Source organism: Stegostoma tigrinum, chromosome 9 (genome assembly GCF_030684315.1).
Source record: "Stegostoma tigrinum isolate sSteTig4 chromosome 9, sSteTig4.hap1, whole genome shotgun sequence".
Taxonomy (NCBI): Eukaryota; Metazoa; Chordata; class Chondrichthyes; order Orectolobiformes; family Stegostomatidae; genus Stegostoma; species Stegostoma tigrinum.
Window position 1 is genome coordinate 1,851,854 of NC_081362.1, and position 25,141 is coordinate 1,876,994.

Sequence of the window (25,141 nt, forward strand, 5' to 3'; positions counted from 1 at the left end):
CCCGTCTCTCCCTCACTGCCCCCTGTCTCTCCCTCACACACCCCCGTCTCTCCCTCACTGCCCCCTGTCTCTCCCTCACACACCCCCGTCTCTCCCTCACTGCCCCCTGTCTCTCCCTCACACACCCCCGTCTCTCCCTCACTGCCCGCTGTCTCTCCCTCACACACCCCCGTCTCTCCCTCACTGCCCCCTGTCTCTCCCTCACACACCCCCGTCTCTCCCTCACTGCCCCCTGTCTCTCCCTCACACACCCCCGTCTCTCCCTCACTGCCCCCTGTCTCTCCCTCACACACCCCCGTCTCTCCCTCACTGCCCCCTGTCTCTCCCTCACACACCCCCGTCTCACCCTCACTGCCCCCTGTCTCTCCCTCACACACCCCCGTCTCACCCTCACTGCCCCCTGTCTCTCCCTCACACAGCCCATCTCCCCCTCACTGCCCCCTGTCTCTCCCTCACACAGCCCATCTCCCCCTCACAGCCCCCTGTCTCTCCCTTACACACCCTGTCTTTCCCTCACAATCCTGTCTGTCCCTCACAGCTCCCCGTCTCCCCCTCACAGCTCCCCGTCTCCCCCTCACAGCTCCCCGTCTCTCCCTCACAGCACCCCCGTCTCTCCCTCACAGCACCCCCGTCTCTCCCTCACAGCACCCGTCTCTCCCCCAACTCCTGTCTCTCCCTCACAACTCACCCGTCTTTCCCTCATACCCCCATCCCTGTCTCTCCGTCACAACACCCCATCTCTCCCTCACAATATCCTGTCTCTCCTCACAACATCCCATCTGTCCCTCACAGCATCCCATCTCTCCTTCACAGCACCCCTCATCTCTCCCTCACAGCCCCAATGTCTCAGGCCTGTTTTGTACATACAGATTAGCAGTTGTGTTCCACTGGGAGATTGCAAGTCACAGATGTGTTATCTGTAGGAGGATGGTGTCAGGTTGCAAAGATACTGTACAGCTCACCATTCCTGCTGGAAACAGTTAAATATTTTCACAACAGATGGTGCAGGAGTCATTTATTTTTATATAAACCCAGTTTTCTTCAATTTATACGTGAAAGGAATTGAATTAAGCGGTAATTGTTTGTTGCAGAGAAGCGTTGTCTGTTTTCAATATAATCATTAAACATATTAATTTTGGCAAGTTGACATTTTTGGAAAAAATGATCAGACATCAAGGGTTTGTTTTCTTTGTAACTGTAACTCCATTTCATTTTAGATATAAATTCTATTTTCTCATTTTAACACCAGCTAGTTGCACTGTTCAGTTCATGTATATTCAGAGAACAATTGTTCTTTTATTTATTCTTCATTTAGGATGCTTAAAGTCAGGCACTTTTCTTTAGCTAAGGTGTTCATTGCTGACAATGGATTATTGCCCAGGTGTATCCTGTCCAATAAAGGCACGTGGATCCAATCTGGCAATTACCTTCACAACAGTTGACTTTAAATCATCAGTGAAGTGCTGCAAGGTGTCAAGGACAGTTTTATCAGGCAGCACTAACTCAGCAATAAGCTGCTTATTGATGCTCAGTTTGAGTTCCACCAAAGCCAATCCCCTCCAGGACTTCATTGGCTCAAACATGGACAAAACATGTTTGACTGAGTGTGGCTTCAAGGTGCCTGAGCAAAACAGGAATCAATAACAATTGGGAATCTGATGCATGGAGAAGATGCTGTGGTTGTTGGAGGTCAGACATCTCAGCTCCAGGACATTGCTGCAGGGTAGTGTCCTAGGCCCAACCATCTTCAGCTGCTTCATCAATGACCTTGCCTCCATCATAAGGTCAGAAGTGGGGATGATCGCCGATGATTGCACAATGTTCAGCACCATTCGTGACTCCTCTGATACTGAAGCAGACCATGTTCACGTGCAACAAGATCTGGACAATAACCAGGCTTGGGCTGACAAGCAGCAAGTGATATTCATGCCACACAAATGCCAGGCTGTGACCATCATCAATAAGAGATATCTAACCACTGCCCCTTGACATTCAATGGTGTTACCATCACTGAATCCCCCACTATCAACATCCTGAGGGTTACCATTGACCAGAAACTCAGCTGGACTCACCACACTAACACTGGCTACAAGAGCAGGCTAGAAGCTGGGAATACTGCAGCGAGTAACTCACCTCCTGAATCCTTAGAGCCTGTCCACCATCTACAAGACACAGGTCAGGAGTGTGATGGAATACTCCCCACTTGCCTGGATGTGTGCAGCCCCAACAACACTCGAGCAGCTTGACACCATCCAGGGCAAAGCAGCTGCTTGATTGGCACCACATCCACAAGCACCCACTCTCTTGATCACTGACGTTCAGGAGCAGCAGTGTTTACCATCTACATGTATCTCATGAAGACTTCCACTTGCTGAAGGGACACTCTGACAGTGCTTTCTCTAGCACCTTAAAGGATGAGGGCAGCAGATACATCTCAGCAGCCACAATTTTCCCTCCAAGTCACTTATCATCCTGATCTGCCAGCAGCTCCTATGTTCACTGAATGAATTCTCAAAAGGTCGCCATTCCTTGACCATTCTGTGACTGGCCAGCAGATAGCATGATGCTGGGAAGTACTTGCATTGCTGTTGAGCCTTTCATATTCTTAGGACATCCAAGGAATGTTTTGGTGCCAGCGAGAGCCATTTTGTCCCCCCATTGTAATGGAGGAAAAATGATGGCCAATTTACACACAGGAAGCACCTCAAAAGCACAACCAAAATAAAAAAGAACCTGATTGTCTGAACGTTGGCAATTCTGGTATAGGGATAACACCTCCTCTCTTCAAAGGTGACCCCAACATTGGGTGGCGGACGTGACAGGCTGTTCTCAGTGGAATTTCCCCATGCAGTGGATGGCACGTCTCTTGGTGCCTCAATGAATTGTTTCCTTGATTATGGGCTCAGGTCTTTGGATTGAGACTTGACACCACAAGTCCCTGGCTCTGACCCCGAGCTGAATCTGACTTAGTCCAGGTTCCACACCATTTCTTTGCTCTCCCTCACACACTGCTGAGGACAGGCCGAGCTGGGGACAATGTGGTGTCGGTGCATCAGTTCGAGCCAACACAGAATGTTGAAACAATTATCAAACCCATCATCCTCCATCTGACAAGCTATTAATCGCCATTGTTTCTCAGCATTTTCCCTGAAAAATACAATGTGTTGCACAGGTATTTCATAAAGAAGGAGGGAAGTTATTACCGATCATTGTATGTCTGGTTATAAAATGGAATTGGGAGTATTCTGGGAGATGATTGACCCCTCTAGCTTTCTTCAGATTGGGCAATGATGGTTCCAGCAAAGGTGCCTTAGGGGAGTGAAGACAAAGAATAGATCAGAAAGGGACAAACTCAGTAGAAAGCTTGATAACAAAATTGCCTGAGCTGGCAATATGTCTGGACAGTCACTATCATTTCAGAAACAAAGTGCGTTAAATTACTCTGGAAACAACTTGAAGCTGAAGCAAGCAGTAATTTAGTGCTTTAGGTAAAGTTACACGATGGAACAGCAGTCAGATAGATGCCTATGTTTACACCACAGAGTCACTCCAACAGATGATCTGAATGTAACCAGTGTTCCTCATCATGTTGTTTTGGTACAGACTCTGATCTGTTGTTGTGTCACCATGGATACAGTATCCAGGCAGACGGAATGTTTACATGCTGTTTTACATACTTAAAGCTTTGAGGAAAAGAAATGCCACCAACACAATCTCTGATTTATTAGACTGATAATATGAAAAGAGCTAAGTTGACTCTCCCAATAGTATTGTTTAACGATAAGACCAAAACACTTGCTGGATGATATAGATCAGGCCTTTACATTCTGACCACATATTGCTGCAAAGCTGCCATGTCCCCTGTGAAACACACAAAGCTGTTTTGAAACATCGAATTGGCAAAGACCTACAGGCAATGACCTGAGACCTTCTGCATTCCCAGGGAGTTGATTTCAAGTAAAAAATGGTCCTAATTTTGCAACGTTTCAGTGTTCTTTTCTAATTATGATATATACACGATAAACCGCAAAGAAACATAAAAGAGGAATATTTTGCAGATGCTGGAGTGGTCTCTTGCTGGATTTGTTCTCATTGAATGTTGCTGAAAACTCACAGTTCCCCGAGCAATGACGTTGGGAGATTAAGGAGCGGCTGAGCCAACTGAACATGACGGATTTATTGGGAGAGGGTTGTGGAAAGGAGTCAGAGGCAAGTCAAATCTGGGAGGATCAGCTTGTATCCAGGGACTGATTGACAAAGGCTGCAATTAACGATCCCTCACTGAGTGGAACAGGGTGGGGGGAGTGGTGTGAGTGGGTGTGGCTGGGGGAAGCTATGACTGGAAGCAGAACTGACCCTGCAAAAAGAGAATAAACAAAAGAACTATGGATCTTTGAAATGCGATGAAGGGTGACTGGAGTCAAAACATTGACTCTGCTGCTCTCTCTACAGATGCTGCCAGACAGATCTACTGATTTTCTCCAACACTTTCTATGTTTGCTCCTGCAAAAAGAAAAGCTGATTCAATTAGTTTCTGTAATTTTCAATGTTTATTATGTCATTATCATTGCAATAGAGCAGAGAAAATGAATCATCAGTATTTTAACACAGTTTACTTTTCGTGTCTTTCATTTATTCTCAAGATAACCAGGACGTGAGACTTTAAATTGTTCAACTGGATTGGCAAGTATAATGGTCGTGAGGGTTGGAAATTTCTTGCAAGTGGTATGTATCAAACCCACACTACTCCTTCATTTAGAGAATACAGTGTTGCCGTGAACTTATTCTGGCCTTACATGTAAGAGTGACGCTGTGGATCACTTTAGGTGCAGGCTTTCATATGTGTCATACCACAGTAGTTGCATAGAACATAGAACATAGAACATAGAACAGTACAGCACAGAACAGGCCCTTCAGCCCACAATGTTGTGCCGACCATTGATCCTCATGGATGCACCCTCAAATTTCTGTGACCATATGCATGTCCAGCAGTCTCTTAAATGACCCCAATGACCTTGCTTCCACAACTGCTGCTGGCAACGCATTCCATGCTCTCACAACTCTCTGCATAATCAGAAGGCTTCTTGGAATAACTTCCCACATCACAACTCAGTGGGTTTTACTTTAAGGAACATGATTTCAAAGCATTTTGATCCAGCCTGAAATTACTATCCAAACAGTATACATTGTAGTCACAGAAGGGTCTTGTGGCACAATGGCAGTGTCCTGCCTTTGGGCCAAGAGGCCTCGCTTCAAGTACCATCTGCCTGCAGTACAGAGACAGGCCCTTCAGCCCAAACTAGTCCATTCTGACCAAAATGTCCATCCACGCTGACCCCATTTCCCTGCATTTGGCCCATATCCTTCTAAACTTTTCCTATCCATATATTTGTCCAAATGCCTTTTAAATCTTGTTAATGTCCCCGCCTTAACCACTTCCACGAGCAGTTCATTCCATATGTGTACCACCTTCTGTGTAAAACAGCTGCTCATGTTCCCAAGTTTTCTTTCCCTTCTTACCTAAACCGATACCCTCTAAACCTAAATACTCCAGTCCTGGGAAAAAGACTGAGTGCATTCACCCTGTCCATGACTCTCATGATCTTACATATTTCTATAAAATCCCCCATCTGTCTCCTACGCTCTAAAGAAAAAAATCCTAGCTTGTCCAACCTCGGCCTATAACTGAGTCCCTCGTCCTGGCACTATTCTTGTAAGTTACTTCTGCACTGCTTCGCGTTTAATACCATCCTTCCTACAGCAAGGTGACCAACACTGAACACAATTCTCCAAGTGCAGCCTCACCAACATCCTGTACGGCTGTAACATACCTTCCCAATTTCTATACTCAGTGCCCTGACTGATGAAGGCCAGTGTGCCAAAAGCTTCCTTCACTACCCTATCTACCTGTGACTCCAATGTTGGAGAACTATGCACCTGAACTCCAAGGTCCCTCTGTTCCACTATACTCCTTAAGGACCTACCATTCACCAGGAAACTCCTGCCTTGATATGATTTTCCAAAATGCAACACTTCACACTTAGTTATATTAAACTCCATTAGCCATTTCTTTGCTCACTTTCCCAACTGATTAAGATCCTGCTGCAATTTCTGATAGCCTTCCTCACTCTCCATGATACCACCCATTTTGGTGTTATCCACAAACTTACTAATCATGCCTTGTACATTCTCATTCAAATCATTGATATAGATAACAAACAGCAATGGGCCTAGCACCGACCCCTGAGGCACACCACGGGTCACAGGCCTCCAGTCCGACAAGCATCCTTCCACTATTACTCTCTGCTTCTTAGCATCAAGCTAATTGTGTATCCAATCTGCCACCTCTCCCCGGATTCCATGCGATCTAACTTTCCAAAACAGCCTACCATGTGGAACCTTACCGAAGGCCTTACTGAAATCCATATAGACTGTGTCTACCACCCTGCTCCATCAACTTTCCTGGTCACTTCATCAAAAAACTCTAACAAATTTGTGAGGCATGATCTGCCAGACATGAAGCCATGCTGGCTACTCCTAAACAAACCCTGTCTTTTCCAAATGCATATATATCTTATGCCTCAGAATCTTCTCCACTAATTTACTGCGCATGGATGGTAAGCTCACTGGTTTATAATTCCCAGGTTTTTCTTTGCAGCGTTCCTTGGATAAGGGCACAACATTTGCTACCCTCCAGCCTTCCAGGACCTCACCTGTGGCTAACAACAATGCAAATATATCAGCCAGGGCCCCCACAATTTCTTCTCTAGCCTCTTGCAGGGTTCTTGGATATATATGGACCAGGGGATTCATCCACCTTCATACATTCTAATACTTCCAACACATCATCCACTGCATTATGGACTGTCCCCAAGATATTGTCACCAGCTTCCCCAAGTTCCCAATTCTTCATGCCTTTCTCCATGGTAAACACAGAGGAAAAATATTCATGGAAGACCTCACCTATCTCCTGTGGTTCCACACACACACACGTCCATTTTGCTCATTGAGGGGTCCTATTCTCTTTCCAGTTATTCTTTTTCCATTAATACACTTAAAGAGTGTCTTTGGATTTTCCCTAATCTTCTCAGTTAAAGCTATCTCGTGCCTCCTTTTCACCCTCCTGATTTCATTCTTCAGTAAACTCCTACATCCCTGATATACCTCCAGGGATTCCCTTGCTCCTAGCTGTCTGTACCTGAGCCAAGCCTCCTTCTTATTTTTGGTCAAAGCCTGAACATCTCTTGTTACCCAGGGTTCCCTACTCCTGCCGACATTGCCCTTCACCCTCACAGGAACATAGAGACCTCGAACTCCAGCTATGGCCCAGTCTATGTTCGGAAAATTAAACCCCCCACTGCGACAACCCTATTGCTCCTGCAAATGTCCACAACCTCCCTGCGTATTTGTTCCCCTAATTCCCGTTGACTATTTGGGAGCCTGTAGTACAACTCCAATAATGCCACCATCCCCTTCTTATTTCTTAGCTCCACCCAGAAAGCCTCAGTGGATGATCCCTCGGTTATTTAATCTCTGACTCCTGCTGTGACACTCCCCTTCATCAAAAATGCAACTCCCCCTCCCCTCATCCCTCCACCGTTGTCCTGCCTAAAGTACCTGTACCTTAAACTGCTTGTCCTGTCCCTCCCTTAGCCATGTTTCTGTAATGGCTTTAATATCCCAGCCCTACGTACCTATCCATGCCCTGACTTCATCGGTCTTACCTATCAGCCCTCTTGCATTGAAATAGATGCAATTCAGCCTAACTGTCATTCCTCACTCCCAGCTATCCCAGCCTGACCTGCTCCTTCAACTTGCTACTTCTGATTACTGTATCTCCTCCCAGCCTCACACTTGCCTTCCTGCTGTTGAGGATCCCAACCCCTGCCATGCCTTGGAATGTTTGAGCAGGTTAGTTAAAGTGACGATGTTCCATTCCCTCCAGCTTGGTAACTGGTTATCCTTAGACCAGTTAAAGGCAGATTATCAGGGCACTTTTACCTTCACTCTGCTTGTGGGGCCTGGCTGTGCATCAGTGGCTGTGATGGATGTTTACGCGTGTTAGAGCAGTACCCATACTTCAGAAGTGGCTTTGCAATATCCTCAATACCATTCATATGCAAGACCTATCATGTCACCGAGAGAAAATATCTTGCATGACAACATTGCCCTCTCCATGCTGAATGTGGGTGTGCCAAGCTTTGTAGGGTGACAAGGATCCACATTGAAAGGAGGTGAATGTTTTCTCAGAGCAAATGTGAAATATGGATTGACAGACTGAAACCAGGAGGCAAATGTAAATTACTTTGACAGTTAGTCATTAATATGAAACCGCTAGATAGAAATAAATAAAGTTCCCTCATGATATGTGAAGATTTGAAGCAAATGGGAGCCTATTCAAAGATCAGTTTGACAGTAACAGATTTGTTTATAAATCTATTTATTGACTAACACTGCATCACTAGAATTTCTCTCTGAACATTGCTTTAAAAATAACAGGCCATATTCAAATCGCGTCCACTTTGTCAGGCACATTGGCATGAAAATAATCAGACTGAGTACTTTGAGTTAAAATTACAGCTTGGTCCCAACAATTAATCTGTTTTTGTGTGTAGGTGATGAACACAATGTGAAGGCATCACAATTATCTGAACAGTGTCTTCAAGAAACTAACTTCGAATTCCTGATATATTTTAGAGCAAAGCAGTAAAATCTCTTCTTTCCCTTTTTCACACTTTGCAAGCTACTGCCTCATTCAACAAGCAAACTGAGAATAATGGGAGCCATCAGTGACTGTGACAATAACTTAAAACAACAACCAAACTGAGTGCAGCTTCGGCAGCAGCTTTTGATGTCAATTTCTGCTCTGCCACCTTGAGTGAAATCCCACTATCTCAGAACATTCCACCAAACTGTAGCAGTAAGGCCAAACGGACAAACATGAAACTAGTTTATGCCAGACATGGTAGTCTGGAACAGGCTTAATTAACACATTCCTTTCTCTGCTTTTCGAATAGAAACACCAGGCTGTCTTAAACATTCTCTTAAAATTTCATGGAATCAAAAGCTATTCAAGAGCAGTGTTGATGTCACATTATTAACTATTTACTTAGCAACATAGTTCACTTTACTAGGATGTCACCTTAGCAACAGGAAGATGTTATGGCATCATTAATTTACACAGACATGCCTAAAGCTAACACTGGAATCATTTGTTTCAGAACTTTTTATGGAAGATCCTATGATTCTATTGAAAGAAACGTGAGCTTCTGTTTACAGTACTGTGAAATGGGACCATCACATGAGGCAGTTTACTTGTGGGGTTTGTTTCTTCCAGTGAACTATACCACACTAGGCATGCAACCTCCATTGTAATTTATTCATTTTGTTCTGTCTTTTTGCTAATGGGTAACTGATGTGCAACAAGCTGGGAGATGTGTATCAGTAAGTGGTGTTAGTGGGCTGCGCCATTTTGCTTCAAAAGACAAAATGTTATGGCATTTACTCAGGCAGGTAGGCATTAGCCCACTGGGGAAACCTGAAGTGAAGGCAAAAAATTACTGGAGAAGCTCAGCAGGCCTGGCAGTGACTGTGGAAAGAGAAGCAGAGTTAAAATTTCAAGTCCAGCATGACTCTTAGTTAGGCTTGACACGAGATGTTAGCACTGCGTCTCTCTCCACAGGTATTGTCAGACCTGCTGGGTCCTCCAGTGCTCTCTGTTTTTGTTATGGGGCACTATCCCAGTTGTGTAGACACTTGGGGCCATAAAAAAACATGTTAGGGCAGGCAATACAGCCCTCTGTTCCATTCAGTATGATCATGGCCAATCTTCTACCTCAACTCCATTCTGTTCCCATAGCCCCCTCAATTCTCCTGATACCCAAGAATTTATTGATCCCCATTTTAAATATACCTGGTGAATGACCATCCAGAACACACTGGGTGAAAGAATTACAGCTATTCCCAACCCTTCAGGTCATGAAATTTCTTCTCAGTTCAGCTCTAAATGAGTGAGGTCTCATTCCGAGACCGTGACCTATATTCCAGATATCCCAGGGAAACTTTTTCACAAAACCAACCCTGTCAAAATCCTAAATAAAAACCAAAAGAACTGCAGATGCTGTAAATCAGGAAGGGTCACTGGACCCGAAACATTAACGCTGTTTTCTCCTTCACAGATGCTCCCAAACCTGCTGAGCTATTCCAGCAACTTTGTTTTTATTCCTGTCAAAACCCTTATGAATATTATGCATTCCAGTGAGATCAATTGATCTTGCAATGGGATTGACTCCCACCAGTTGGAATCCGTCATACTCATCTGCTGGGTGTGGTCCTCTGCAAACACAAAGAATGTGTCCAGGGGGAACCATTATTGCCTGGTGCACCTTACTGTACAAGGAATTGTTGTTCCCTTTGGCATTCGGCATTCCTGCGCCAGTCCTGATGAGAGTAAAACAGGATGTTTTGTGATGTCTTTTTTTTCCAGCAGTAAGCAATTCTGTACCATCACCTTTCCCGAATTATCACGGTGACGGCTGAGCAGGAACCATCAATCAACAACAGTTCAACAAAGTTCCTAATGCAACAGCCAGAAGAAATGAAAGATGTACATCATGAGAATGACAACACACTCATGTTCATTACAAATGTTTTCCATCTGACCATTTGATAAAACCAAGGGAAAATGTTAAAAGCAGCAGGACAAATATTCATCTTCACATTTACAATCTCCCTCAAATTCAACTCAGCAGCCCTGCTGGGAGGTGTAGTTGCTCAGAAGACGGTCTTTCCAGTTAAGTGCTACACAGGGGCTCTGTGTCGTTCCACTGCTATTTTCTTATTTTCATTATTGCTGTTGCCAAGGTAACAAAATACACATTGCAAGCCAGAGGAGTTAGAAACCCACTCCATACCAGCCTGTGAGAGAAGTCCAATCCTGAAATAATGAAGGGACATAGAGCAGATTAAAAAAACTGAAACATCTTTAAAACATGAAATCTTTTGTCTCCAGCAAATTAATCATTCCAACTTTCTGTTATAGAGTTAAATCAATGTTCAACTTTTTTGACCCTTGGCTGCATGTCCAAAATTTCTAAGACATCTAGCTTAATCTTGTCAATTTAGCAAATAGTTTCATGATTTTTTTAAAAATTGTTCATAGAATGAGGGTGTCACTGGCTTGGCCACCCTTTCCTCAAAAGTTAAGAGTCAGGCCAGCTAAGAGTCAGCCACATTGCCTTGGGTCTGGAGTCACACGAGGACCAGACCAGGTAAGGATGTCAGATTTCCTTCCCTAAAGGACATTAATGAACCAGATAGGTTTGACCTTAGATTCATTGTTCCCAGTGGATTAGCCATTAAAATATAATAGATTATGTTAATTAAATTTACGTGTCACCGTCTGTGCATTGAGCCAAGAGCATTAACCTGGGTGTCAGGATGATTATCTGGTCACACTGTTCCTGGGCCACCACATCCTTGTAAATTATAAACTGTAGAAGGGTGGGATGTAATTGCTGGTGGTAAGATGGTGTCTTGTGCTCACACAATTGTTTTATTATTTCAAATAACCCAAGTTTTAAACAACACTGTATTTTCTAAAGGAATCATAAATTTGGTGTTGATGCATTTTTTGCTTCAAGTGCCAACCAGCACGTTTCAGAGCTCACTGTTGCAGCTGTTAAATTGTCATGTTACAAACCTACAGCAGCAGCCCTCAGTAACTTGAACTTCACCTGCATAATTATAGAATCTGCAGATATCACATTCCAACCTGCCTCTGCTTCGTTTAGTTAGAAACACAAGCCCACATTCACAACTAAAGGATACATGCTCAAAAACTAAAGTCAGACATATCTTTCGTAAAAGTCTGATTGATATTTCAATCTGAAACCCAGTGCAGGTGTTCAAACAGGAAACCACAGTTTAAAAAGGAAACAGTCAAATACCTTCCTGCTATTTGATTCATCCTTAATTCATGTCAGAAATGATATTGAATCATATTGTGTAATCTCACAGGAAAGAACAGGGATGACTAGGTGGACAGGCCAGAGAAACTGATGTTTTCTGCTTGAAATATTTAATTCATGGTTTTCCTCTAAGTTTTGCCTGAAATCTCTATTTCCCAAACATACAGGCAGAAACAAAGTTCTGAATCAAGTTGAGAGAGAGAGAGGGTGCATAAACCCTATCAGGTCGCACAGACAGAGAGAGTTGGGCGGGGGTGTTGATAGAGGAAGAGAGAGAGAGTATATAAACCCTGTCAGGTCACACAGAGAGAGAGAGAGAGGGGTCGAGAAAGAGAGAGGGAGTTTAACCTCGTTGGGTCAGAAAGAGTTTCAAGCCACAGCTTCAGGGCAGCTTTAGCAGTTGGGCAGATAATTTTCCTGCCCTCCTGCCTAGCGTATTGTGAGTTGGACAAGGGATGGAATAAAACTGATCAAATAAAGATGGATGCATCACATTTAACACACAGATGTTCCCATGAGTTTTCATAATCCAGGATCTGCGTGTCTCCCAACCTGGGTTTCTGACACATTCCCCAATTACTATCGCTCTGTCCTGGGACCAGTACCTTCAGCTGCCTGACTCCAAATCTCTGGAATTCTCTTCTCAAAACCTCTTCATATCTCCTCCCCATTTTCCTCCTTTTAGTTATTCCTTAAACCTGTATCTTTGATGGTGCCTTTGGTCACCCAATACCTGCAAAGGCAGCTCAGTGTAAAAGTTCATTTGAAAGCCTTGAACATTAAAGGTGCTCTATAAAGGCAGGTTGTTGTTGCAGTTATTTCACTGCTCACATTCATGGTGTCATTCCACATAACCGCAATTTACTTTTCACTTTGAAACTCTTTTCATTCTCACAAATCTAAAAGTGGAAATGACAAATGGCCAACTTTCCAAAGTCAGTTTTAATTCAATTTTCAATGATTCACCTACTATCCAAATCAGAAAGATCCCACAATTTATTCAGTTCCTGATTGATGTGGGAGTGGAGACTGTTCTCTCAATTATTGTTATTAACTTCCCTCGTTCAGAGTTCTAAAGGTGAATCTTCAATTTCTGGAGACTCAGACACAACTCTGAAGGGTTAGCAGCACTCTTTGGGAGAAAACCATTCAGGACTCTTCACCCTGAATTATTTTGGGCCTAATTGCAGCAAGAACTGGCCTGTATCCAGGTCTGGGCTAGTAAGTGGCAGGTAACATTCGAGCCACACAATGACCATCTCAAACAAGAGGCAATGTAACCACTGTCCCCTGATGTTCAATCATGTTCCCATCCCTGAACCCCTCACTATCAACATCCTGGAGGTTACCATTGACCAGAAACTCAACTGGACTCTTGCCCCATAAACACAGCAGCTACAAGAGCTGACAAGAGGTTAGGTGGCAGGAATCCTACAGTTGGTAACTCACCTCCTGACTCCCCAAATCCTGTCTACCATTGACAAGGCACAAGTCAGGAGCATGATGGAACACTCCCCACTCACCTGGACGAGTTCAGCCCCAACAACACTCAAGCAGCTTGACACCATCCAGGACAAAGCAGCTGCTTGATTGGCACTACATCCACAAGCATTCACTCCCTCCACCAGCGACGCTCAGCAGCAGCAGTGTGTACCATCTACAAGGAGCACTGCGTAAATTCACCATTCCCATTCTTTCAGCGTGCCTGAAATCAGTGACAGTTGGTTGGCTATTGAACCGTGATGTTGGTACACATGCCCCTTCCCAGTTGAGCTCAATGGGTGACAACCAGAACGAAACTCAGGTCTCATTGTCCTTCACAACCCTAAAACCAAATACAGAGTTCTAACTGACCAACTCAGCAAACGTAGAGTTTCTGAGACTTCCCGTTCAAACACTCCCAGCCTTTACCAACCAGTCACATGTGCACAGTGTTGTCACACCTCTGCAGTGAAAACATACAGTATATCCTTCCTTCCCATCCATGTCCTCCCACAGCTGCTCCCCAACCAGAGCCTTCAGCAGGGTCATAATATGAAGGTGTCTGTGTTGGACTGGGGTGGACAAGGTCAGAAATCACATGACACCAGGTTATAGTCGGACAGGTTCATTTGAAAACACAAGCTTTCGGAGCCTCATTCCTTCTTCAGGTGTTAGTGAGTGAGATGGTATCGGACACAGAATTTATAAACAAAAGATCAAGGGATCATACCGCTGATGAGAATGTACTAAACATACCTAAGATACTGATAAATCTTTAATCAGTTAGAATTGAATAATATGTGTACATAAATCCCCAAATTTCTTTAAAGTCATGGTCCTGAGTCAACTAAAGGTTTTATCAGTGTAAAGAAGAAATGACATTTTAGGTGACATTTTAAAACAAAAACAGATTCTAAACAAGATCTCACACCTAACATGCATTGTCTGACCTAAACTGTTACTTATTCTTCAAACGAATAAAACCTCAGTTCTTTTAGGAGGGTCAGGCAGCTGATGAAAACCCTGCAGCACAGTATACAACCTAGTCCAAACACCTCTATAAGAATACAAAGTGTGGGGCTGGGTGAACACAGCAGGCCAAGCAGCATCTCAGGAGCACAAAAGCTGACGTTTCAGGCCTAGACCCTTCATCAGAAAAGGGGCATGGGGAGAGGGTTCTGGAATAAATAGGGAGAGAGGGGGAGGCAGACCGAAGATGGAGAGAGGAGAAGATAGGTGGAGAGGAGAGTATGGCATTTTTCCCACCCCATCCTTGTCTGCTTTCCGGAGAGACCACTCTCTCCGTGACTCCCTTGTTCGCTCCACACTTCCCTCCAATCCCACCACACCCAGCACCTTCCCCTGCAACCACAGGAAATGCTACACTTGCCCCCACACCTCCTCCCTCACCCCTATCCCAGGCCCCAAGATGACATTCCACATTAAGCAGAGGTTCACCTGCACATCTGCCAATGTGGTATACTGCATCCACTGTACCCGTTGTGGCTTTCTCTACATCGGGGAAACCAAGCAGAGGCTTGGGGACCGCTTTGTAGAACACCTACGCTCGGTTCGCAGTAAACAACTGCACCTCCCACAATGTTAGGTGTGAGATCTTGTTTAGAATCTGTTTTTGTTTTAAAATGTCACCTAAAATGTCATTTCTTCTTTACACTGATAAACCATTTTAACTGCCCCTCCCATTCCTTAGACGACATGTCCATCCTGGGCCTCCTGCAGTGCCACAATGATGCCACCTGTAGGTTGCAGGAACAGCATCTCGTATTCCACTTGGGAACCCTGCAGCCCAATGGTATCAATGTGGATTTCACCAGCTTCAAAATCTCTCCACCCCCCACTGCATCCCCAAACCAGTTCAGCTTGTCTCCGCCTGTCTAACCTGTTCTTCCTCTCACCTATCCCCACCTCCCACCTCAAGCCGCACATCCATTTCCCAGCTACTAACCTCACCCCGCCCCCTTGACCTGTCTGTCCTCCCTGGACTGATCTATCCCCTCCCTACCTCCCCACCCATACTCTCCTCTCCACCTATCTTGTCCTCTATCAATCTTCGGTCCGCCTCCCCCTCTCTCCCTATTTATTTCAGAATCCTTTCTCCATCCCCCTTTTCTGATGAAGGGTCTAGGCCCGAAACATCAGCTTTTGTGCTCCTGAGATGCTGCTTGGCCTGCTGTGTTCATCCGGCCTCACATTTTATTATCTTGGATTCTCCAGCATCTGCAGTTCCCATTATTTCTCCAAATACCTCTAGTTTTGTTACTCCTGGTCTCTGTGTTGTAATGTGCTGACAGACCTTTCACAAAGCAGTGAGGTTGAGATCAGGCACGCAGAGGAGTGAATGTGTACACATCAATCTGCAGCATACTTCATTGATCCTGTACAGAACATGATATTGATGCAGTACAGGACACTGCACAGACACGGAGCGGAAAATGTATCGATCAAGTACAGCACACTATATTTATGCTGTTGAGCGCACTTTATTGATCATATACAGCACACTGTATTGATGCTGTACAGCACACTGTATTGATGCAGTACAGCACACCATATTGATGCTATACAGCACACTGTATTGATGCAGTACAGCACACCGTATTGCTGCTGTACAGCACACTGTATTGATGCTGTACAGCACACCGTATTGATGCTGTACAGCACACCGTATTGATGCTGTACAGCACACCGTATTGATGCTATACAGCACACTGTATTGATGCTGTACAGCACACCGTATTGATGCTATACAGCACACTGTATTGATGCTGTACAGCACACCGTATTGATGCTATACAGCACACTGTATTGATGCTGTACAGCACACCGTATTGATGCTATACAGCACACTGTATTGATGCTATGCAGCACACTGTATTGATGCTATACAGCACACTGTATTGATGCTATACAGCACACTGTATTGATGCTATACAGCATACTTTACTGTCTGTGGTGTCTGCTGATGGAAAGACATCACAGGAACACCTTTCGAAAGGTCAGTGAAGCTTAGTGAAAGAGGTCAGTTTTTAATGAAGGTGTTAAATGAGCGAAACAGGTAAAAGAGGATTAGAGAGGAAACTGCAGAGCTGGGGGCCCTGGTTGAACGTACAGCCACAGACAGTGGAGTGATGGGGAGGGGGGAAAGCTGTAGAGATTGGGATTGATGAAGGGACTGGAAGAAATGACAGAGATAGGAAATGGGTGAGGTGATACCGTGGGGGGGATTCTAATACAAATACACAGTCTCACTGTGAGCTTGTGTGGGTCAGTGAGTACAGGGGCTGCTGACTGAATGTATGGGGCTTGGGGACTGAGGCAGATATATTTGTTCTGGCAATTCACACAACGGCAGAGCAGCCAAATGCAACAGGGCCCTGCCTGTCCCACAGTAAAGCTATTGATAAAGCGCCTGTTGAAAAGGCTCAGGAATGGCATCTCCCTGCTCTATTATATAAACACACAGGACAGCTGTCTGACAGGGCAGGACCCACTGCCGGGTTAACGGGGATGGCAGCCGTAACCTCACTCCTTTTTTAACCTAGTCCACAGAATCTCCTTTATTTGTGTTCTGGGAGATCGGAAAACTGTGCATGATTTCTTTGACACCTTCCGTGAACCAACCTCACTAATGTTCCTTTTTAACTGTATCAGAGATAATGGGAACTGCAGATGCTGGAGAATCCAAGATAACAAAGTGTGGAGCTGGATGAACACAGCAGGCCCAGCAGCATCAGAGGAGCACAAAAGCTGCGCGACTGGGAGGTGCAGTAGTTTGTTGCGAACCGAGCGGAGGTGTTCTGCAAAGCGGTCCCCAAGCCTCCGCTTGGTTTCCCCAATGTAGAGGAAGCCACACCGGGTGCAGTGGATGCAGTATACCACATTGGCAGATGTGCAGGTGAATGCCTCCGCTCGGTTCGCAATAAACAACTGCACCTCTCAGTCGCGCAGCTTTCCTGCCCCTGAGATGCTGCTGGGCCTGCAGTGTTCATCCAGCCCCACACCGTGTTTCCTTTTTGACTGATAATGGATGGGATCCGGGTTATTGTTGGTTGTTATTTGCTGTTTCTCTGCATCCTTGACCAGTTTCAGTTCGGGACTGATTACGGCCCAAATTTCGGGAGCTCTGCACTGTATCTGTTCAGTGGCTGCCCATGGCTAGGGAGATTCCACTGGTCTGCTATCGCAACTCTCTTGTTGTAGGTGAAGAAACTGTCATTTTAATAAATTGTCACATTTTAGCACATGATCCAGAGGGTGTGGCTGCAAGGGCAGTGGAAACATCAATTTTTAAAACAAGGACCTGTACAAATACCTGCAGAAAGGGAAGGAGTCACTAGTATATGGTAAAGAACAAATGTGCGTGCGTGTGTGTGTCCATGTGCATGTGTGTGATTGTGTGTGCATATGTACGTATGTGTGTGTGTGTGTGTGTATGTGTGTCTGTGTGCACACGCTGTGTGCGTGTGCATGTGTGTGTCTGTGTGTGCATATGTGTGTGTGTGCGCGCGCGAGCATGTGTGTGTGTGTTCGGGGCGGGGGGTGGGGGTGGTTGCGGTTTAAGGGTGCAAGTACAGAGTTTTGACAAGGCCCAGAGCAGATACGGGAATAATCAGCTGCTGAAATGGATGATTAAGTCATTAACTGCTCACTGATGTTTTTTGGGATCTTGCTGTGTGTAAACTGGTATCAGAATTTCCTACGTTACAACAGTGACCCTAAAGCACTTTAAGACATCTGCAGGGTGTGAAAGATGCTATACAAATGCAAGACCTGTCTTCTTGTTGTTACACCAGGGTTCAACCACTTTTCAAAGTGATGGTTTGCTTTTGCTGCAATGGCTGTGTGAAATTGTCAGGGGCCTATTGCTCCAATAAATAGTGGAGCAATCTTAAAAAAAATGAAGCTGAGTACTAACCCAGAATCACCAATATTATATCTGTCAGAAAATGCCACAGAAAAACAACCTTCTCCCACACACAGGAAGCAATAGCCCAGTGGTATTGTCGCTGGATTGTTAATCCAGGGTCCCAGGTAATGTTCTGCAAACCTGAGTTTGAATCCCACCATGGCAGCTAGTGGAAGCTGAATTTAGGAAAATCAGGAATTAAGAGTTTAATGATGACCATGAATCCATTGCCAATTGTCGGGAAATATACATCTGGTTCACTAGTGTCCTTGAGGGAAGGAAATGCCATTCTTACCTGGTCTGGCCTACATGTGACTCCAGACCCACAGCAATGTGATTGACTCTTCTGGGCAGTTAGGGATGGGCAATAAATGCTGCCTGGCCAGCGATGCCTGTAACTTGTGAATGGCTAAAGGAAAAAAAATTACAACTTGCGTATAGTTGTCAAATGAAACGGAATAAAAAATCCAATTTTCATTGTTATATTGAAGAAAGTGTTCAACAGAGTTTAGAATATAGATCATTCATCTCTTCAGTCCAGAAATCAGTTGCTCAGAAACACCAGTTATCTGGAGAATGTTACAACAAATACAAGCAACTTACAGAATTTTTCTTTTATTTATTCGTTTTGTGGGATGTGGGCAGTCATGGCCTTTGGGACACATGGGAGACAGTGTTACATTGAGTAAAACTATTGTTTTAGATGTCGGTGAAATATTTATGTTTACGGTGTGTTCTGGTTCATACCCCAGCATCATCCCATCATCCAGAAAATTGCCAAACCCTAACTGGACAGATTACAGTGTAATGTAGAAACATAGTCAGAGTCAATTGTTTCAGCAGCTTGCACTAATTGTGTTGCAAAGTTACCATTAAGGTGAATCATAAATTAGCTTCCAGATGACTAATTTGTTCAGATGAATGCAAGTTGTGTTTTGAAACGGTAGAAAATGCTCGCTCACCTTGATCAATTACACCTTGGAGTGCTTCTGATGCCTATGTTTGCAGTAAAATAAAACTACCGTACCTCAGGGGATACAGGATACTTTCAATGGGCCAACTGATTCCCGAAAGTGAAACCACAATACAGCTTGGTAAAGCCAAACTTGGCATTTGATAGATTCCTGTGATTCCGCCTTCACTACACCCGGGTGCCATACTGGGAAGAGTGAGCTGGAGATTATTTTACACAGGACCCTGCTGTGATTCAGACAGTGCTGCCTGGAAGAGCCCCAGAGGCACATTCAAGAAGAACTTTCAAAGTGGATTTGGAGAAAGATCACAAGAGGAAAATCAGTTCAGGAAATTCACCATCTGCTTCGGACCGAACGTGTTGTCAAACTTCCTGCTCAGTTTGTTAGGATTCCGTAGGAAAAAGCTTCCTGGGAAATAAGATGTCATTGTGTTGCTGTGAGGATTATTGCAAAGAGTTACACAACAGGAAAGCGAGATGGGAATATATAGGAACAGTGCGCAAAGCAGGAAGTCATGGAGACTCTCAGGAAGAGGCAACTCTCGGATCTTAGACATATGGGTGATGACAGGCTGGCGAGGACACAGCTGCGTGGCCTAGTGAAGGTCACACAATGTCTTCACAAACTGAATTAGATGGTCCCCATCCTCACTGAAAGTGGGACTATGAGACTGAAGTGACTCTGAATGACAACACACCATTATCTCCAGGCATTTTCTAATTAAAGACTGGAATCTTTCTCACCAAATTGAATAAATGCTAAAACTGATTTTATTCAATCACATTTATTTATGTCAGCCCATTGTCGAAACAGCAGCTAGCCCCGTTTCCCTCCCATCAGCCTTGTGCTCACTGCTCTATGTTGGCCACTGCTTGATCAGCACCCTGACTTTAACATTCTCATCCTCCAGCCCCTACACCCCTTCACGACTTCTGTCACCCCCTCTAGCCACTACACCTCTCCCTATCTCTGTAACTCACTCCAGCCCCTACACCCCCTCCATATCTCCATCACCTCCTCCAGCCCCCTAACCCCCTCCCTATCTCTGTCAACCCCTCCAGCCCCAACACCCCCTCCCTATCTCCGCCACCTCCTCCAGCCCCAACACCCCCTCCCTATCTCTGCCACCTCCTCCAGCCCCAACACCCATCCCTATCTCCGCCACCTCCTCCAGCCCCAACACCGCCTCCCTATCTCTGCCACCTCCTCCAGCCCCAACACCCCCTCCCTATCTCCGCCACCTCCTCCAGCCCCAACACCCATCCCTATCTCCGCCACCTCCTCCAGCCCCAACACCCCCTCCCTATCTCTGCCACCTCCTCCAGCCCCCTACAACCCTCCCTATTTCTGCCACCTCCTTCAGACTCTCCAGGATCTCACCAGTATGAGCTTCTTGACCACTCCCACTTTGAATTGGCCCACCATCATGCTGTCAGCTGTAGGAGCCTGTCCCTAAAGCTCTCCACCTGTCAATGATGCTTTTTACTAACCCTATCTCTTTGACCATGCGGGTGGTCATCTGTCTAATCTCACTTTTTTGTGGCTTAAAGTCAAATTTTGTTTTATGATCGCTCCTCACAATATCTTCATATATTTCATGACATGAAAACAGTTATTTAAATGCATGTTGTTATCCTGTTAAACTTCACTTACCACTCAGAACAATACGAGGGTAGAAGATACCTAGGGAAGGCTGGGCTGCTGACTGCTCATCATCAAACAAAGCCGAGATGACAATCCCCAAGGCCATTCTGGTGATGCCTTGCATTAAGATCAGGATTACTATCAGAAACAAGGAGCCTTCATTGGGAACCTGTGGAAGGACATGTGATTAAAATTTAATTTGTTCAGGCAATTTCTATTTGCACACCTCTTTTAAAACAAAGAGAACCAGAGCGTTTATATATAAACATTCACTCCCTCCCCCCACCGACACTCAGTACCAGCAGTGTGTACTATCTACAAGATTCACTGCAGAAATTCACCAAAGATCCTCAGACAGCACCTTCTAAACTCACAACCACTTCCATCCAGAGGGACAACAGCAGCAGATACAGGGGAGCACCACCCCCTGCAAGGTCCCTTCCAAGCCACTCACCATCCTAACTTGGAAATATATTGCTATTCCTTCACTGTTGCTGGATCAAAATCCTGGAATTTCCTCCCTAAGATCTTTGTGGATCAACCTACAGCACATGGATTGCAGTGGTTTAAGGAGGCAGCTCACCCCCACCTTCTCAAGGGGCAACTAGGGATGGGCAATAAATGCTTGGCCCACCAGTAATGCCCACGTCCCATGAACAAATTTTTTAAAAATTAGAAATTAAAACCGAACTGCTGGAGAAACTCAGCAGGTCTGGCACAACCGTGAACAGAAAGCAGAGTTAATGTTCTGGGTCCAGTGACCCTTCTTCAGAACAATTCTGTTCTGAACAGAAAAGTACAGTTCTTCAGAACATCAATTTCTGTTTTTATTTCTGATTTACTGCATCTGTAGTTCTTTGGTTCATTTTCCAACAAATATATGCCTTTTAGATATTTTCCATCAATTTGATTAGAATGATCCAATGATGTAAAACAGTTTCCTGTATAAGTGGTGGTTTGTGCTCAAAGCTACTCTAATCTTCAAGTGCAAATTGTAAATTAATTCCTATCACACGTTGATTAAACATGTCTACAACATGCTCTCAACTTCAACTGAGGGCCAGGTGAAACAAAGAAACCCTAACCTCAATAATCACCTGTTCCAAAATATGCCAAGTTCAAAAGCTATTTGTTGTTTATTTGGAAATACAACCTATATTTGTTGGAAAATAAACCAAAGAACTACAGATGCTGTAAATCAGAAATAAAAAACAGAAATTGATGTTCTGAAGAGCTGTACTTTTCTGTTCAGAACAGAATTGTTCTGAAGAAGGGTCACTGGACCCAGAACATTAACTCTGCTTTCTGTTCACAGTTGGGCCAGGCCTGCTGAGTTTCTCCAGCAGTTCTGTTTTAGTTTCTAATTTGTTGGAGTTACACAGCATTAGTCACAACAGTGCAGGAACATATCTCTGCAAAGTTTGCAAAAAAAGCAAGGTTTTCTCTGTGAATTTATGTGGTATTGCAGAACCTGTAACAAGTGTCACTCTCACTCAAAGTTAAGCAATGAATTTGTGAAACTGTGGAACAGTTGGTAGTGGCTTTAAGCCCAGAATTTGACTCCCAGCCAATAAGGATGATTCAATAAATGACAGGGTCATTTACCTCAATTCTTTGTGTTCACTAGTTCACCAGGCCCTCGAGGAGGATTGATAGGTCTCACTCAGCTTCTGTCAACAGATTATTAGGTTTTTTTTGCTAAGTGCACATCATGTTGAGTTTTTATAGCGGTTTCTAATTGCAAGCCGAGTGAGTTCTACTGATATTGGCTCATTAACTACCCAAAGATGTCCCTCATGCCTGGTTCTGTCCTCACTTTATCACACAGTGTTTCTGGAGTAACCTGCTACTCGCCAGAAACTTGTGAAACAGCTGGTATCCCTAGTGCCAGCGTCATCTTTATAAGCTTGGGCAGGCACTTCCAGTGCTGCCCTGGCATCTGCCCCGGTCATGGCAAACACAGGGGAAATAGTGCCCGGCTTTGGGGGCAGGGTCCTGGAGCTTCTGCTGGATGGGTTACTGCAGAGGAGGAGTCTCCTCTTTCCTGCCCCCCAGGACCAACTGAGGAGACCCTGGTGCACACCCTGGCCCCATACAGCCATTTGGAGGAAGGACTAGCCCTGGTCAATGACCTTTTTCATTCTCAGCAGGATAAGTACCAGCATTATCCGTCTCTCTGATTCTTCACCCTCACTCCATCCCTGCTACTGGACCCACGTATCACCAAGGCAACCGCTCTCCCACTCTCACTGTCACCTGCCCCAGCTCCGAGCGCCACTAAAGGTGGGAGTGAGGGAAGGTAGAGGGGTAGCTTTTGTAAGTGAACGGTAGAGTGACCACAGGATGAGGTAGGCTTTGGAAACCAGGACGTGGAAATTGTTTGTGTAGAGATGAGAAAATGACAAAAGGGAAGAAATCACTTGTGGGAGTGCAGTGCAGGCCCTCGAACAATAACTGCACTATAGGGGGAAATATAAAGAAAGAAAGAAAGGATGTGAAGTTGACAGAAAGGTATGGCAATACTTAGGGAGTGAGTGTAACCTACATATACACTGGAAAAGTTAAATGAGTAAGGGGAGCCGAGATGGGGAAATCCAGCTTAATATTTGGAATGAGCAGATTGTCTTATGAGGAAAGGTTAAGCAGGGTCATCCTTTATCTGCTGGAGTTGAAAGGAGTGAGAGGTGACTTGATTGTAGTAGACAGGATCCGGAGAGGTTTTGACTGAGTACATGGGGACAGGATGTTTCCTCCTGTGGGAAAACTGAGAATGAGAGGTCACTGTTTAAAAATCAGGGTTCGTCCATTTAAAACGGGAATGACGAGAATTGTTTTCTCTCTGAGAGTCTCAAGTCTTTGGAACTCTCTTCACCTCCTTCACCACTTTGAAGTTTTGATCATCTGGGCCTGGAGACTTAACAAACTCTGACTTCATTAATTTCTCCAACACCACCTTCCTACTGACAGTAACTTCCTTTAACTCCTTTGTCTGCCAAGTCATAGAGTCATAGAGGTGTACAGCACAGAAACAGACCCTTCAATCCAACTTGTCCATGTCGACCAGGTTTCCTAAAGTAATCTATTGCCATTGGCCAGCATTTGGCTCATATCCCTCTAAACCCTTCCTATTCATGTACCCATCCAGGTAATTGTACCAGCCTCTCCCATTTTCTCTGACATCTTTAATCCATCCATGCACCACCCTCTGCGTGAAAAAGTTGCCCCTTCGGTCCTTTATAAAATCCTTCCCCTTTCGTTTACAACCTATAGCCTCTAGTTTTGGATTCCCCCACTCTGGGGAAAATACCTTGTCTGTCCACCCTAGCCATGTCCCTCATGATTTTATAAATCTCTATAAGGTCACCCCTCAGCCCCCAACGCTCCAGGGAAAATAGCCCCAGCCTGTTCAGCCTCTCTCTGTAGCTCAAACCCTCCAACCCCAGCAACGTCCTTATGAATCTTTTCTGAACCCTTTCAAGTTTCGCAGCATCCTTCCGATAGCAGGGAGGTCAGAACTGAGTGCTGTATTCCCAAAGTGCCCTAACCAGAGTCCTGTCCAGCCACTTGTATCTCTAATTCTAGGAGATTTCTAGGATCTACTTCAGTGAAAGTGACGCATTTTTCTACTCCCCATTTATCAATTCCGTTAATTCTGCCTGTAATGGACCTACATTAGAGATGCAGTATGCTGCAGGCTATAATTTAACTGCTTGGCCAATATTTCAATAGTATTCGCCTAAGCTGCAGGCAGTTCAGTTTGTGGGCAGACTATTCAACAATATCCCATGTAACAATTTCAGGAGAAAAGTCAAGAACTGACCTTGAAAACAAAGGAAGTAAAGATGAGTAACAATGTTATCTGAACACTCATTGTCAGGAGGTGGGAAAAGGTGTGAGCCAATATCAGCTCGAGGGAAGTAGCGCCCGAATAAAAAACAACACAACAAATATAGAAAATACAAACAAAATTCACTCACAAAAGCAGAATTGATCCAAATTTTGTTAAAATGATACTATCATATATGGAATAATATGGAAGATTTTACTGCACGAAAGAAACGCAATCATACAATAACAAGGTGTAGAGCTGGATGGACACAGCAGGCCAAGCAGCATCAGAGGAGCAGGAAGCTGACCTTTTCGGG

The 25,141-nt window shown here is 44.7% G+C and overlaps 1 protein-coding gene across 1 annotated transcript in view; it reads right to left on the reverse strand.

The window, feature by feature from the left end:
- Positions 1 to 2,966: 2,966 nt before the first annotated feature.
- The window catches only part of abch1 (ATP-binding cassette, sub-family H, member 1), a 75,881-nt gene continuing 53,706 nt past the window's right edge, over positions 2,967 to 25,141 (reverse strand). Inside the window, 6 exon segments of the mRNA XM_059648810.1 lie at positions 2,967 to 3,147; positions 10,296 to 10,335; positions 19,341 to 19,438; positions 20,248 to 20,250; positions 21,002 to 21,165; positions 24,817 to 24,925. Coding sequence (XP_059504793.1) covers positions 2,967 to 3,147; positions 10,296 to 10,335; positions 19,341 to 19,438; positions 20,248 to 20,250; positions 21,002 to 21,165; positions 24,817 to 24,925 — 595 coding nt within the window.